Below are 18,140 nucleotides of genomic sequence, written 5' to 3' on the forward strand. Positions count from 1 at the left end.
GATCACCAATTTATCCTCCAAACAAGGATGTCAACATAGTTTTGATTAAGCACAGGTCTGGCCATGTTAGTTCCCTGCCCTAGAATCTTCAATGGATCCCTTTTGTATATAGGGCAAAGTGCAAACTTCTCAGCTTAGCACTGACAGCCCCTCACAATCTGGACCTAACCTACCTTCTCAGACTGACATTACGCCACTTGGTGCATTCTAATCAAAGTGGCTAGCTTACTGTTCTAGAAACTCATTACTCCACCCCCTTTATAAAGGCCATTCCATGTGCTATACATTTCTTTCTTCTCTCCTTCTCTTAAAATCCTAGCCTTCCTTCAAATGGCAACTCAGGTGCCATCTCCTAGGGAAGGCTACCCCAGGATTGTTAGTTGTCTGTCCTGACTCTAATAGTCTTGTACTCATTTTTGCATAAAAGTTGCATAAAAGCTCCGTGAGGCCAGGAATTGGTTTTTTTTTTAGCCTTTTTATTTGCAGGACTTTGCAAAGTGCCTCTTATAAATAAGTGCTAAATAAATGCTGACTAAACTGAATTCGGGTACAAAGTGGTAGAAAAGCAATCTTTGCCTGCCCTTTAATCAATTTGTCATCATTTATAATTTATACAAATGGAAAAAATGTCCATGTTCCCATCTACTAGCACGTCTCCACTCTTCTCCCATGCTCAGATTTTGCTACCCTTATTAAAGTAAATGAAAAAAATTAAAGGACTCATCACACAAATATTTGGATTAATTTACAAACAACACATAGGAAACACAAAAGCTATTAATGCTATAATCTCTGTTCCATCATTCTAAGGATTAGCAGCAAGTTTGAAACATGTAATTAGATGGAGGTGTGTCTGAAAGGGGAGACTCTGGGATCCCTGGAGGGCTTGCCACACCTTTTTCCATTGCAGAGAATAAACCTGTCCTACCCCAGAGCAGGCCAACACAGAGGGGTTTCCAGTGTTGGCAGAGCCACAACTTATTATTTGTCTATTCTGCACGGGTTGAAATTCTGGCCCAGTATCTGCGCCATGTGTGGCTATTAAACTCCACCCCAAACTGGCTGGAAATCAATGTTACATCAATTATGGCTGCTACTTTCAGGGTGCCATATGAATTACATCTGGCACTATTACATCCTTACGTGGACGTTACCCAGACTAAGATGTCGCTCTAGACCTCACAGTGAGGACTGGGGAGTTTACAAAGAGCGGGATGAGGAGAGTACTCACGTACCAGCAATCTACCTCCTCTAGCTTGGCAACCAAATTCTGAAACATATTTTAAGTCCATGACAGAAAAACTAAACTCATAAAAATAGGTTTGAAGACATGTGCCTTTGTTCCATGAAAACAAAAAGGAAAGGAGAAAGAAGAGAAAAGGAAAGAAAAGGAAAAAGGAAAAAGGAAAAAAAAGGAAATGAACAAGGGAAAAAGGAAAGGGAAAAGGAAAAGGGGAAAGGAGAGGAGAGGATAGAAAAAAGGAAAAAGGAAAGGAAAGGAAAAAGGAAAAGGAAAGGAGAAAGAAGAGAAAAGGAAAGAAGAGAAAAGGGAAAAAGAAACAGGAAAAAAGGAAAGGAAAAAGGAAAAAAGGAAAGGGAGAAAGGAGAGGAAAGAGGAAAAAGGAAAGGAAAAGGAAAAGGACATAATTCAGATATGGACCTAAGTGGGAATGTTCAGGTTGTCCTCTGTGGTACTGAAACCCTGTCTTCGTGGCTCTCACATAAAATCATGACAATGCCATCACATGTTTTATGTTTTAAAAATATAGGTATAAAGGGAAGTTTTAAAATGTCAATATTTAAAATATCATATTTATTTAGCTACTTAATGTTGAGATAACTTAGATCCTGATGGAGACACAAAGTTAGATAAAATAGGATCCTTGCTCTCATGAAACTTATGATGCAGTAATATGCCAACATAGATAACTATAACATAACATTAAAAACATAACAAAATAAAGACCTACAAAACAAGGTTCTGTGAGGTCTAAGATTGTTACCAATGAGAAGAGAAAGATATTGTCATCACTTTAGTAGTTTATATAATTTAAATAAGAAGAGACAGCCTGGGTTAGTAGACAGAGTATTGGCCTCAGAGTTAGAAAGGTCCGAGTTCAAGTTCTACCACTAATGAATAATGGCAAATTGGTACCAAAATTCCCACATTGGCCATATCCAAAAATCTATGTCTCATTCTGCAGCTTGAGCCCGTCACTTTTTGTCCAGAGAGTGTAACATGGATCATCACTGATGACCCAGAATTGTGGTTGGCCATTTCATTGATCATAATTCTTAAGTCAAAACTCTTGGTCTCTACAAAGTTGTTAATGGATAAACTCTTTTCCTGGCTCTCCTTATTTCACTCTGCATCAGATCATAGAAATCTTCCTAAGTGTCTCTGAAACCATCACTTTTATTATTTCCTACATCAAAATAGTTTTCCATTACATTCACATATCATCACTTCTTCAGCGGTCAGGGCCACAGATGTGGAGCAAGAAAATATCTTAGAGGGTGCTCAAGAACAACCTCCCGATGTTGCAGATGAGGAAACTGAGGCCCAGTGGAGTCAAGTGACTCTCCCAGGATCACATAGCTAGCAAATATCTGAGGCAAGATTTAACTTAACTAGGTCCTTTGATGCGACACAACATTAGCTACAGGACGCATAATCTCAAAGTCTTTCCAACTTGATGACATCTGACATAAAATATTTTGTGAAAAGTTGATCTTTAAGGTCCTTGGCACGGCCTTCAGGAAACCAGTATCACCTCCATTCCATAATTATCATGTTAAGAGCACCACAACGGATAAAACAGTTTAATAAAATTAATCACTCATTCATATTTTTGCTGTTTGTTTCTTCCTGTTTTAACCTAAAATGGTAACAAGTTAGTTCACTAACGCAATTGTAATTACTATCAGCTACAAATATAATTGCATTTGAGAAAAGGAGTGTGCAACAATCCAGACTTAGAACAAATATATGAATAATTACTCCATAATCGACCAATAAGCATTTATATATTAAGTGCCTGCTATGTGCCATCCAATGGAAGGATGGACACTAGAGATGAGAAGGCAAAAATCCCTGCCCTTAGGGCAACTTAAATTCTAGTGAGAAGAGACAACATATACATACAGTGTTATATACAAAAAAATTACCGTTAAGTGGGGGGAGGGAGACACACACCTGGTAGGTTCAAGAACGGATACAGGATTCCTTCAGGCAGCATTTGTCCAAATGTTATTAAAATATTTTCATGTATGGTGCTTCAATTCACAGACATTATAGTAGTAATAGTACCTTACAAAGTGAGCAGCCACTGTGCAGCAGGTATTTATCTCTGTCTCTAGCAGATTGGTTTTCAAAATGTGACAGTTCACACAGTTTATAGTAAGTAAATTAAAATGCCATCCTCCTAACTAGAAACCATTTCTTTTGAGGACTCTAGTGTGAATGGAGAAACCACTCAGAAAGCTGGCTGAAGCAAAAAAGGATGCCGTAATGGAATGACCAGATCCCCCTGCCAAGAGAACAAGAGGCATGTATCAGCCACCCACTCAATCCTTTCATGGATTTTTCTTTTACAGGTAAGCACTGATCAGCACTCGTGATGCCTGGTGTTTCTGAAGTCAAATATACTAGTGACTTTTTAATGAATATTGATTTGTTTCCTTCAATGGGCTCTTACGGGATCGCTGGGTAAAAAGGAAGCATTTTTAAAAGGAACAATTAAATTTGACAAAAATTTATTAAGTATTCACTCTGTGCAGTAGACAGTGATAGGTGCTAAGGATGAAATATTTTTTCAAAGTTTATATAGTCCTCACACTCAGGAACTTATGATCTTATAGGGGATCTACACTGGTACAAAGGGGAATATTAAAGACATTGAGATTTTTTTTTAAAAAAAGGGTAAGTACAGTCTTCACCGAGGAAATGGTATCTCAGCTAGAAATTGCATATGAAGAAATACTTCGACAGGTAGAAATGTGGAGGGATACCATTCCAGGCAGGAGAATACAGACACAAATTTGGGAGAGGACAGGCCATGATCTGGTAGTGGAAATACAGTATATACAAGGGAGCAATTTGAATCACATAGAAAAGGCATATTGAAGCCAAACTGTGGACGGCTCAGATGTCTTGAGTAAGTAGTTCTACAGGCAATGGGAACCCCTGAATGTCTTTCAGTAAAGGAATGATGTGATCAGATTTGCATGCTAGATTGCTTTGATATTGGAGAGGAAGGCAATAAAATAGGGAAACTAACTTGGAGGTCACTACAGGGAAAGAAGGCACCTACTTTAAGGTGCCAGAAGCAGGAGTTGAAAGGAAGTCACATATCAAAAATATTCTGGAGGTAGAACAGACAGGATCTGACAACTGGCTGGATAGAGAGGGTGAGAGATGATTGAGATTTGACTGACTAAGAGAATGGTGAATCTATCAGTAGAGACAGAGAAGGGTAGGAAGGAAAGTTTTCAGAAAAGATTGAAAGTTATGGACACACTGAAATTTTAGGTAACAGTAAGCCATCCAGATGAAGATATCTAGAAGTCAGCTAGAAATGAGCAAATGGAGCTTTGAGGAGATACTGGGGGTGTGTGAACTGCAGACCTTCACAAAGGTAATACATGAAGCCACAGAAAGGTAAACAATCACTGCAGGAAAGTAGATGGAAGACAGCCATGGAAAGAGCCACTGAGAATTCCCCAAGCTAAGAGAATCAGCAAAGAAGACCGAGGAGCAAAGAGGTAGGAGAATTAGGATAGAGATAAGTCACAGAGGCCTAGGGACGAGAAATTACCAAGGAAGAGGTAGGTCAACAGGATCATACTGGGTGAAGAAGTAACTTTCTTGCAACAGTCTCCCAATTGGTCATCTTGCCCTGACTGCCTCCCACTCCAAGGCATCCTCATCACAGCTTCCCCACCATGCTCTACATTCCTCTACACATATTCCCCCACCAAAACTCCAGCAACTCCACTTTACCTCTAGGATCATATATAAACTCCGATGACCTGTCCCTTTCTATCTTCTCATTCTTTTCACACACTATTCCCTTCTACACACTAGAGTCCAGCCATACTGGCCAACTTATAGTTCTTCACAATCCATCTCCTTTCCCAGTGTTTTTGAATACAGTATTCTCCATTCTTAAAATATTCTCCCTCTTAACTACTGCCTCTCAGAATCCCTTGCTTCCTTAAACTCAGCTCAAGTACCATCTTCAACCTGAGGCTTTTCTCAGTTCCCTAATCCCTAAGTCACCAGTGTTTTCCCCTAGAAGGTTATCTTTAATTTGTATGTATCTTGTATATACCTATACACGTGCATATTGTCTCTCTCATTAGAATGTAAGTTCCTTGAAGGCAGGGCCCGGTTTTTAATTTGTATTCCTAGCAATTAGTGCAATGCCTGTGCTTGTTGATGCCTTAATAAAGGCTGACTGAACAAGTGCCACTGGATTTGCCAATTAAGTCATCAATGACCTTGGAAAAGATGGCTTCAGTGGAGTGTAAAGAAAGTAGCTACGTCCTCGAATTGGGGTCATCTCCACTTGTCCTGATCTGTATCTGGCCACTGTACTCGGGTGGCTCTGGAGGAGAAAGCAAGACTGATGACTTTACATAGTCCTCTCTCACTTAAATTCAATTTACTTGCAAGTCATGGCATTACCTTCCTGATGTCATGATCCTCCTCGAGAAGGAAGGACAAACAACAACATGATATCAAATGGCTGAGGAGAACTAATAACCAAGGGGATAAGAAAAATATGCAAATTATGCCATAAAGGAATAAAAATGAATAAATGATTCATCTTGTAAAATGTTTGTAACAATTTTCATTTCCCCTTTATTGATTCCCCATTTTTCCTAGAGAATATCTTTATCAGTTTTGTTTTGATACTGAATTGTTAGTTTTTAATCTGATGTTTTATTTGCCAATGTCTTTATACTTTTTCCCAGAACCAACTGTTTTTGAAAATGGTAATAATGCAGTAAGTGCATTAAGATCACTACAAGTAAACCTAAATTCCAGATAACTATCATTATATTTGCATTTTACCCTGTATTTTTACTTGGTATTCCAACTAAATTTGGGGGTCCTGTGGGATATAGTTTAAGAAGGGATGGGGGCTAGGTAATCTCTAAGGCCTCTTCCAACTTGAAAATTATAGGGACCCTAGCTACTGCATGTTAACAATCCTTGCAAGACACTTTTAAGACTTAAGAAGTCACCGTGCTCCCATTTCAGAGTCACCTTATTTCTCATTTTAGAGTCATTTCCAAATGACTCTGGAAATTTTCCCTTCTATAGCAAGTCATTAATCACATGCAAACCACAGGACTTTGGATTCCCACAGCAGCTCCTCCTAACATATCTCACCCCAAAGTATATGCTCATCTTTTCCCTCAACCTTCAATATGTTCCTCTATTAATACTTTAGTATTTAGTCATATATGACATTTGAAAGCAAAACATCAAAATGCACGTGCAGTGTTAACTGTGCATATCGGGTCTATGGCTTTATGAATGATGGGAAATCTCTGGCTTGCATGTGGGTTAACCTTCAAGTAATTACTAAGAGAGGGTAAGATCCTCAAGTATAACCTTCAACAACCCCATGCTCTCCAAGAATAATATAAGACAATGAGATGGCTTTTAAAGGCTAAAGGGATGTTCAGGAATATTGAATAACTGGCTGACACCTCTAAGGTTCCCTTCACCGCCCCCCGCCCCAATGTCTTCCTGCTACAAGTATAAAATATTTCAAGTTCTATAAAAAAAGCCTTTATTCAGGAAAAAAAAATGTTGAAGTTAAAAAAAAAGGTGTTTCGGTGAGGATTAAACTGTTTGTTAGAATAAGGCACTGAAAATAGGTGAAAATTTGTTCTAAGTATCCAGGTGAAGATGTATAACAAGAACTATTTTCCCTTAGATTTTTGCTAATTAATAGACAGCTACTCTCCATGTCTTTGGCTCTTCTCTCCCTTTCCCCTTTTCTGCTTTAGTATTCTTTGCTCCTCTCTTTTCTCTTTCCTTTGTCTTTCCCTACTTTCCCACTCTGGTCCCTCTCCTGCCATAAAATGTAACAGAAACCTTCTCATTACTTGATATACTTGATATACGTTCTAAGGTTTCATCTTTACTATTTTATTTTTTCAGATCAGTAGGTGGAACAGCTAGTCTGCTTCTCTCTTAAAACCTAAACCGTTGCTTTTTACTTATGTCTGCCACTCAAGGCCTCCTTCCACAAGTCTTCGTGACATGAAAATGACTCTTCCATCTCAAAGGAATGTAAGTTCTGGCAGGTCCTTCAAAGATGTAAAGGCTTTGAATGGGACCTAGGATATAAGTCTGTTGAGAACCAATGGGGTATAGTGGATAGCATAAGAGTCAGGAAGACCTTGGTTCAAATACCAATCTCTGACATTTTTTAGCTTTGTCACGTGGGCAGGTCACTTCACCTGAGACTCGGTTCCCTTCTCTGCAAAATGGAAATAATCATACCAGTAATATCTACCTCACAGTGTTGTTGTAAGACTCAAATAAGATAATATGTGCAAAGTGCGACAAACTACAGTACTATAGAAAAGGAAGCTGCCACCACCACCACCACCATCATTACTGTCACCTAAGTTTAGAGAGGTTCATTACAAGTTTGGCCACACAATGACAAATTCTTCAGCCGCAGCAAATCTCTATAATATCTAAGTTATAGAAGGGTTCCATTCTGCCTCAGTGGAAGGAATATATCCACGAACAGAATCACAGGTGGTTAAAATATCATAGTATTTATTTGTGCATGACTCTCAATTTATTTTTATTCTTATCACCCAGTGGCCTCCTCAAAAGAGGAAAAAAAAGCTTCTCAACTCATGGGCTAATATAATTCCCTTCAAAAATTCTAACATGGGACTGTTTATAATAATTTGTTTAATAATTTGAGCTTTCAAGGATAGTTGAAAATTACCATGTATATTTCTATGTAATTTATCCATATATACATATGGGTATATGTCCATATATGGATATATACATCCATATCCATGTAGATACATACATATATATGTGTATATAGGTTTGTCATACACACACACCCATATTTGTCTCCCTTGCTAGAATGTAAGCTCCTTAAGGGCAAGCACTATTTCACTTTCGCCTTTGAATTGTCAGCGCTGGATACATAGTAGGCACTTATCCAACTTTTGGCACATAGTAGGCACTTTTGACCAACTGGGTAGATTACTAAAGTAGATTTTTAGCCAATCACTCAAGAGGAGTTATATAAGCCATTTCCCAAGCAGGGAAGGGAATAAGCATTTAATAAGTGACTACTGTGTGCCAGGCACTGTGCTAGACACCTCACAAATATTATCTCATTTGATCCTCACAACAACCCTGTGAAAGTGGTGCTATTATCCTTGTTTTACATCTGAGGAAACTGAGACAGGCAGAGGTTAAGTGACTTGCCCAGGGTCACCTAGCTAGTAAGTGTCTGGGGAAGAAGTAGAATAATAATTAAAATAATAATAGCTAATATTCCTATAGCACTCACTATGAGCCAGGCACTGGGCCAAGGGCTTTATGCTTATTACCTCATTTGATTCTTACAACAACCCTAGGAAGCAGGTGCTAGCATTACCTCCCTTTTACAGTTGAGGAAACTGAGGCAAACAGGTTAAGTGACTTGCCCAGGGTCATACAGCTAGTAAGTATCTGCAGCTGAATTTGAACTCAAGTCTTCCTGACTGCAGGCCCAGAGGTCTATCCACTGGGCCACCTAGCTATCCCCCAAAATATAGGATTTAATTCCTACCTCCTCCCCACAAAAGCTACTTTCCAGACATATTTCCTATAAAAAGCTGAGGTAGTTTCCCTAATTGTTAACTCTGAGGCTTAACTAGCTCACTTCCTTTTGAAAGTCCATCTTTTTTTTTGAGACATAGGGCTGAGAATCCTATCTTTTTAAGTTATTTTATTCGTCAAAGACCGTAAAGTACAAAGCAACGTACAGTAATGTCAGCTACAATCACCATCGTAGCAGCGAATACTCCAGATATTTGCAGGAGCTACAACAAAGACCCAATGTGTGAATGGCATCAGGCACTGGTCTGAAGGAGCAGCCAGGACCCTCAAACCGGCTCCCTATTTTTACCTACACCACAATGGAAGAAACACAAGGGGTCAATTAGACCTGAACAACAGGTTTCTGGTTCCCTTGTAGATTTCACTGAAAAAGGAGATTCTCTTCCCAGTTGTAAACTAGTCTATTATTTCCCGTACAGGCTGGGATACCCAATGACTTCACACAGTCCAAGGATACCTGAGGCCCACAGAAGAGCCCTTTGAGTTATATGAGAACTAGGACATAAAATCTCTATACTGCTATAAGGTGTCACACTCAGCGATTTGGACACTCAAGAGAAAGATCCACCCCATTGCAAAGGAGATAACCTCTCCTTCTATCTTCTCTTCTGAAATATATTCCAGATGTAGCTGATTGTCTAAAATGGTATTGCTCCCCAAACTCAACACACTTTGCCATTCTTCCCCTGAGGTTTTCTTTCGGCATAAGCAGCTGTCTCTCCAAAGATACTCTCTTCACATCCATGCCCCATTTATGAAGACTATTAGATGGATTCAACAAGTATTCAACTCAATTCCACCAACATTAGTTGAATAGTTCTTATGTGAAAAGGTAAGTGGGCTGAGCACTGGGTGGCAAGCTCCCACAGTCAAGTCATCTTGTGAAGTCAATGATGTCACTTTTGCAAGCAGTCCAAAGCAAATTTCTTAAGAATAGCCAGAAAAATTGCCCTTCCTGTCTAATTCTCCTGTCCCTGATCACCACATAAAACTGTAAAAGTCTAAGATGGACTGGCAGTTTCATTTATATTACGTCTGGACAAAGGAATCACCCAAACTTGCTGTTGAGGTACCGCATATATGTTTAATATTATAGAAGCATCAGTGCTGAATTACTACACATTTTCTTTATAAGCTAGCAATGACGAGTGGACAGAACATGTGTAAGAGGAAGGGGATGATTAAGTTTGTTTCACTGCTGTTATGATCAGGAGATGAGGTGATTGGATAGAATCCCAGCCTCAGAGTCAGGAAAACCTAAGTAGAAATAACTGCTTCACTTACTAGCTGTCTTACCCCAGGGCCTCACCTAACAGTTTCAATTTCCTTACCTGTAAAACGGGGATAATAATACCACCTAGCTCATGAGATTATTTTGAGAGTCAAATGAGGTAATATAGGCAAAAAGCTTTGCGAATATTAAAACACTATATAAATGTTAGCCAATATTGTTATTGTTAATTATTTTATCCAGAAGGCTTATGTGTTTTTACGAATTCCAGTGATTAAAAAAAAAACAGAAAAGAAAGATGCTTCACACTCAGGAAAAAAAATTCAAAATTGCTATTTTAAAAATAGCACAAGATTCTGCCTCCAGGCCACTCTTGTATTATTAAACAACATGACACATATAACTAAAGCCTGAAGCAAAGACAAAGCTGACAAGCCAGCACAATCTATTATCCTCACAACCTGCTAGAGGCGGTCTGTTTGTTGTGTTCTTGTGATTCAGTTAATCAGACCAGAGACCTTGGGGGAAGAGGTTATTCCTGTTTCCTTTTTGATAACTTTGGAGAAAGAGAAATATTTTTAAAAAGTCTTCGACAATCTCTCTAGTATAAAATTACATTTTGGTACCAGACTTCTGAATTCTACAGAAATACCTTGTACCTGACGATAAAAACTCAACAGCAAAAGGTACATTTAAACAATGTTTTAAGGTAAATTTTCTTTTATTATGAAGATAGATATTCTGCTAACTTTCCGAACTGTGAGACATCTTTAACTTATAAAGTGATGGGCATTTCACACAATTACAAATTATGTAGGCAACACCGTTACTACTCTTTCTGACTCCAGGCCCAGTACTCCATCCCCTGCATCACCTAGCTGTTCAGTTCAGGGTCCTATGGCGTCAAAAGATCACATCAATGGTTGTCCAGAAACAACAGGATTCATGCTTTGAACTGAGGTTGGAACAAATAATCTTGAAGTACTTTCTTACCTAAAATTCTTGATTCAACAGAACTTGCTCAAATCCTTTGACTCTGGAAATAGTCTTTCATTAAATGTTGACACCATTTGAAATTGAGATTCTTTTGTTTTTGTTCCCCTACTCTGTTCAAGGGGATATATGGCCCCCCAAAAATTATACTGACATTTTTTATTTTTTAAAATAGATTTTTACTGATCCTTTGTTTTATTTCACCTGGATTATGACTTCTTAAATCCAACAGATTATGAGTTTAAACCACAAAAACTTCAAATTAGAAAAAAGGTACACAAGAAAACGAATAATCATCACCTTATAGCTATTCAAAACAAAATAAAAATTTTGAAAGATTAAAGTTTGACATTTAGGAGAACAGACATTCGCACTTAAATCACTTGTTCTAAGTCCCTCATCCTGGTACGGTTCAGACGATGGTGAAATTTAGTAAGGGGAGTCTTGTACAAAGTAGACAGGGCTCTCTCTATTCCTTGTAAAACTACTCCAAAACACTTTGTATTTACTCATATGTTACACTTATTTTATATTTATGCCCTCTGTATTCCAATAGAATATAAACTCCTTTGAGGGCAGAGATTATTTCCTTTTCATCTTTGAGTCTCCATCACCTAGCACAGTGTCTTACACATAGCCAAATGCCTAACAAGTATCTGAATTGAGTAACCCGCAAGGAACTGTTCATTCTGGCCTTGAATTTATCCCTAGTCCAAAGGCAGTAATGGAGTAGATTGGTTTTTGATTGCTAACCATTAATGTCTGTGAGCTCAGAGTTGGCAAATAGGTTCCTACCTCGGCCCCGCACTTGTCCAATAGAAGGAATTAATCCCTATTCTGATCTAGAATCTCCTTATATCTCCTGAGTTCATACGACCCACAGGCAGAGGTTGATAACCCAGATCTGTTCCAGAAAAGAACTGCACACCTCAAGCCCTCCTGTATGCAGAGCAGCAGCCTGGATCTAGGTTAACTAGTCAGGGGAGTGTTGTCCTTGCTATATCCTCTTTCTTATTCCACACCAAAGAATTCAAGGACCTACAAACCCTTACCTCCCATTGATAGCACTCTTTGTTTCCAACCCATTGGGTAAAACCACAGTAACATCCACCACGCTGCTCCTCAGGTTTTCTTTCATGTTGACAAGGTTCTGCTGAGGGATGATTCCCAAGCCTCTGTTTGGTTTCTGATCACTGTGGATGTTCGGAGTTGTAGGTGGCTTTCCAGGAGGAGGAGGAGCCCGAGCCTTCATCTTCCTCCTTGAAAACAGAAGGCAATGAAAATATTCAGCAATGTAACCTTTTCTCTCAGTTATAACCTATTTTTCTTATAAATACATATTAATAAACCTCAGATCCATCTTCAGAGCTATTTGTCTTTATGATATTGTTACTGAATAAATTATTTTAGTTCTCACTTTGTTCCACATTAATTCATATAAGTCTGTCCAGGTTTCTCTGAAAACATCCTCTTAGTCATTTACAGTGTGACATTTATAGACCATTTTTTGTTGGGCCATTTCCAAATTGATAGGCTACTCTGTCAGTGTCCAATTCTTTGCCACTATAAATAGCTGCTATAAAATATTTTGGTATACGTGGGCTCTTTTCCTGTTTCTTTGAAGATCACAGATAGGGTTTAAAACCAGGACTAAGGAAACCAAAGCCTAAAGAGGTAGAGAGACTTGCCCGAGTTCACAGCTGGCAAGAAATAGAGGGCAGGGTTTGAACACAGATCCTGTCAAATTTAACATTCATTCAGTTGCACTATACCATCTCCTAGGGGCAGCTAGGTGGCACAATGGAAAGAGACCAATCTTCCTGAATTAAAATCTGGCCTCAGATGCTTAACTAGCTGTGTGATCCTGGGCACGTCACTCAACCTTGTTTGTCTCAGTCCTTCATCTGCAAAACGGGATGGAGAAGGAAATGGCAAACCACTCCAGAATCTTGGCCAAGGAAACCCAAAATGGAGTCATAGAGAGTCGGACAAGACTGAAACAACTGAACAACAACATGTTGCTTTCTTCACTGTCTGTCACTTTTGCACTGACACACATTCCTTCACTGAAGTCCTACTCCAATGCCTTATCTTGGCACAATGGTGATCCCAAGACCAGTAGATTCCAAAGGCCAAACAAGATTAAAGCTTCAAGTAGAGCCAGATGGCCCAATGCATGGGCCTGTCATCCAAAGATGAGCCATGGGACAGTGAAAACAGCACTGGACTGGGAAACAGGACAGTTGGGTCCTAATTAATTAGTAATGGTCAGGACTAAAACTAGAGGCTAATATTCTTTTTTTCTTAATCCACTGAAAGGAAGAGTAAAAAATAAATAATAGAAACAACTCCAAAATAATTCTTATTTGACATGGAAACAGTTTTAATAAAGCTGATGTACCAACCTGGTCATGCATTGTTCTAGCTATAATAATGATAAAGTCAACTTTCATCCTCTAAATACATAACAGTTGGGGGTGGGGGCTTGCAGACCAGAAACATACTGGATTACATTACCCATAGCAGACCTACAAATAAGTAAATATTTGTTAGAAATTGATTTAGTCAATAAATATTTATTGAGTGCCTACTACAGTACAGAGTACAGAGTTCTGTACTAGACTCTATGGTGGGAAATCCTTTCTTATCACTCTACTGTTCCCATAATATCAAAACATCACTAGCTCCTTTTGATATTTCCCTCAAAATCTCTCATCCACCCCTTGTTTTCCATTCCCACCACACTTCCCTCCACTTTAGTACAATTATTCCTATACTCTCTGCTCCTAACCAGGGTAGATCCTTTCAGTTTCTAATTTATTTGACACACCAAATCAGCCTTGCTAAAATATCACTTTGCAAATGACACCTTTGTTTTTAATCAATAAATCCTCAAAGGTTCTGTCCTCAGCCTTCTCTTCTCTCCCTCTCAGGAATCCTATTAGCTCCCATGGGTTTGACTAGGCAGATGACTCATAGAGCTACACAGCCAAGCCAATCTCCCCTTGGCTTCAGTTCCACATCAACTCCTCTTCCTGGAGCACCTTCTGTATTCTCTCTGTCTAAGTCTTGCCCTTCAAAACCTACCTGCTTAAATGAAGTCTTTCTAAGGAGAACCCAACGAAACAATGTATGTGTATGGAAACTTTTGCAAACATTTAAGTGATACATGAGGGTCAAATCATTTTCCAAAATCTGCAATCCTTCCTTTCCCAAATCTGTAACCCTCACTAATCTCTCCTAGCTCTAAATTTGGGGAACACTTACTTATCTACCTGGCTCATTAGCCATTTAACATATGCTATTTGAAGTATTTGTCATATGTATAATATATTCCTTTTTGTTGTTTGTATACCTCATACATACATGTATGTATTTATACATACATTTTTTTCAGGTGGGCAAGGCCTGTCTCACTTGGCACACAGTAGGAATTTAATAAAAGTTTGCTATCAATTCACTGGTGTACCCTTTGGTACACAAGATTTGTGTAGGATACATACTGATAGAACACAGCCTGTTGATCTCCTTTAGGGAGGATTCCCAGCAGGGCACAATTTTTACCCACACATATATCCACCCACTGAGAGCCCACAATATTTCCCTTATGAAAGATCTTTAATTGCTGAGATGACACCTTTATTCCTTTGCCTCCTTCTTACATCTTTCATTCTACATCCATACTGTTTTACACCTGCTGTAGGCTACACCAGCCACATGGATGCTCACTGTTTAAATATGCATGGGGTCCTCTGTGGTGGAAACACCAAGTATTCTCCCTCAATGGTAGCTACAAGCACCTCCTTCCACCTTCATAGTAGAATTTCATTGCTTTCCCAGTACGCTAACATATTGTATTCTAAATTTATCATCTAATTTAGGCCTCCCAATAACACTCTAAGATATATAATGCAAGTACAATTATCCTCATCACCAGATTAGAAAACTGAAGCTTGGAAAGTTTAATTGACTTGGCCAAAGTTACACAGCTAGTAAGGGGTCCTCTTCACACCCTACCAGAATCCTAATGCTTTGTTCTTTTCAATCCACTGAATTCCCAGGAACTGGCCAAGGGTTGGGCAAATAGTAGGTATTCAATAAACAACACTGATTAATCCATTAACTACTTAGGGAAGAAATTGTTCAGAGCTCCATTGTTCTCCTCTCCATTTTTTCCAACTTAGTTTACATTCAAGGGGGTAAACATGTTTTCTGATACAAAGCATTAAGGAAATTAAAAAACAATTATGGAATGGATTAAGTCACTGATGATTCAGACTGCAAAAGAGCAGACATTCAAAATGGCTTGTTGGATTCTTGCTAATTAAGATGATACATTTGTTAAATAAAATGCTGCTGGCTTGGCACTGAGAGAGAGAGAGAGAGACAGAGAGAGAGAGAGAGAGATTCATTCGGTGCCAGCCTAAATGAGTTTTTTTTATTGTTGAGTTAGGATTGAGAAGTTTGTGAGCATAGATAGCAAAGGGATGGTGTTAATCCTCATTTTATGAGATGCAATTCTTAGTATAACAACAGGGCCCAAGCTGGATTCCTTCTGAGAGATGCCTATGAGCCTATCTGGAACTTGCTGGCGGGACAGAGAAAGAGCTAATAAGAAAGCTCTTTCTTGCCTATACACACCCAAAAAATGAACACAAAAAGCTGCTAACACAAGTCCAGGATGCTATGATAGGGTATGAATCACTGGAGAGTCAAATGATATACTTGCTATTCCCAACAACTTTTTAAAAAATCTGGGTATGCCACTCCCAAAAGTTATTTATAAAGTAAAAATATTTCTGCTGTCTCATGTCACCAATTTAGAGAGATTGCTGAGAATGTAACTTAAACTGTCACATATGTCTAGGTGGAGGGTTGGGTCTATATATTAATTATATATTTGTGTGTGTTTGCACATTAAAAATAGCCACACTGATACAGCTCTTTTAGTTTTACAAAATACTTTCCCTCCCAGATTGAATATTTTGGGGGGAATAGGTAAAAGACACCATTCTTTGCCTCATTTCTTACCTAGCCTTAACCACTGAATGGTTGTTGCCTCAAACAAGCTGAGACCTAGGAAAGACCTTAGCTTAAAAAGACCGAAGTCTCTTACTGCATCTTGGGCCATCTCCAGTCATCCTAATCCACATCTTGCCACTGGACCCAGATGGCTCCCGAGGAGAGAGTGAGGCTGGAGACTTGGCACTGCCCTGCCTCACTTAAATCCAATTCACTTGCAAGCCATGATATCACCTTCCTGATGCCATGGTCCTCTTCGAGAAAGAAGGACAAACAGTAACAACACCATTTGTCACCTCTGATTCAGACAACCCCGTGAAATAAGTGCAGCAGATATAAATACACCCATTTGCTAGATCAGAAAACAGGCTGACAGAGCTTAAGCGGCTTGCCCAAATACAGAACTGATAAGTGTCTGATGGGAGATTCTAATTCAAGTCTTCTTCAGTTCAGTGTTATGTCCACTATTCCACAAGGAGACAGCTTACACCATGGCCAACAGAGCCTTGACATTTCCAAAATGGGTTTTCTACCAAGACGAAGCTTTTAAAGTTCACTGGGATGCCTGAGCACTATTAAACACACTAAGAAAACATGAAATGGGAAATGTATATTATGTGCGTATATGCATGTGTTAATGTACACATATACATGCACAGAGTACACTAAACCTAACACAGGCAGCTGAAAACCAAGGCAACTAAAGATCCACAATTCCAAATATCCAGAAATTTGATATTGTCTAGATGCTGCAGCCATAATGCAAATGAAAGTCAGTCAATAAACATTAAATGCTCAAGGAAATAGCAAACCACTTCAGTATCTTTGCCAAGAAAACCCCAAAATAGGTCATGAAGAGCTGGACACAATTGAACAACAACTCTGTGCTAAGCCCCACAAGTGCTTCATGACAGTCCGAGTATACTATTGGTTTGCATCCATGCTTCAAACCCACAGGTCAAAACAATAACATGTGTGCGTAAGTAATATCATGTGTCAGAACTTAAAATCACATGTTATTTTCTTATAAGGAAAGTAAGGCACACCCTGGCAACCAGGGACGCAATCAACAGCAGTCCACTTTAGGAAATATAAATCAATGGAATGATCGGAGAATTTATTCAAGACTCAAGATTCCTACTTGTCGATGTTGTTTTAATCATCATCTTCCCTGGCACAAAGGATCAGAGATAACAATTGCTTAAGCAAAAATGAATAAGAAACCTTTCCACAGCCTCCCTCCTTTAGGTTGCTGATGTAGAAACAAAACTCAACCTGGCTGCTCAGAGAATGCATGCAATTCCCTCACTGGAAGCCAGCATTGCCACAAGCCCTCAGGACAACACATGGGAATGATAATCATGAGAATAACATGCTTCCAGTTCCAAGGGTCATCAAATTTTATTAAGATCATATCATCATTATTATTGTAGCAATCAGTTTTGTTAGGCTTACTTATCTACTCAATAATGTTATATTATGCCATTATATGGGGACCTTCAAGAAAAGACTGAGAAAGCATTTTTAAAATAAAAAAAGACTATGCCCCTAATTGGGGATAGGAAGCAACCTGGCTTGAGAGTGGAGTCTCCAGTCCCTGTAAAACTCGGAAAGGAGCTCAACTGCTGTCTCCCACTGGACTTAGATGTTCCCTGTTGTTCTTTTTTTCCAAAAGATGTTTCCTTCTTTTTTCTTGTATCCCCAGTTCTACCTAGCAAAGCACCTGGCACATGGGTACTTTCAAAAATTGTTGACTGAGCTCGAGAATCAGGAGCTCAAGGGAGAAGCTTCACACAAATAAGGGCAAGGGAGAGAACACAATTATCATTCACAGACATGACTGCCTGGTTACTTTTAGATTAAACTGGGTTATACAGAGGGATCTAGGGATAGATTTCAGGAGATCTGTGAGCTTGGATGGGGGGAAATCATATTTTTGTTTTCACTAATATCTAACTCAAATTTAGCATTCCCTTCAATTATGAATTTAGAAGTAAACATTATTCTGAG

The 18,140-nt window shown here is 38.9% G+C and overlaps 1 protein-coding gene across 4 annotated transcripts in view; it reads right to left on the reverse strand.

Annotated features, from left to right (window-relative positions):
* COBL (cordon-bleu WH2 repeat protein) overlaps positions 1-18,140 on the reverse strand; it is a 347,141-nt gene that overhangs the window by 229,836 nt on the left and 99,165 nt on the right. For all 4 annotated transcript variants that reach the window (XM_036737675.1, XM_036737677.1, XM_036737674.1 and 1 more), the window contains one exon: positions 12,161-12,367. In XM_036737675.1, coding sequence (XP_036593570.1) covers positions 12,161-12,367 — 207 coding nt within the window. The remainder of the gene's footprint in view (positions 1-12,160; positions 12,368-18,140) is intronic.

This window comes from Trichosurus vulpecula, chromosome 9 (assembly GCF_011100635.1).
Source record: "Trichosurus vulpecula isolate mTriVul1 chromosome 9, mTriVul1.pri, whole genome shotgun sequence".
Lineage (NCBI taxonomy): Eukaryota > Metazoa > Chordata > Mammalia > Diprotodontia > Phalangeridae > Trichosurus > Trichosurus vulpecula.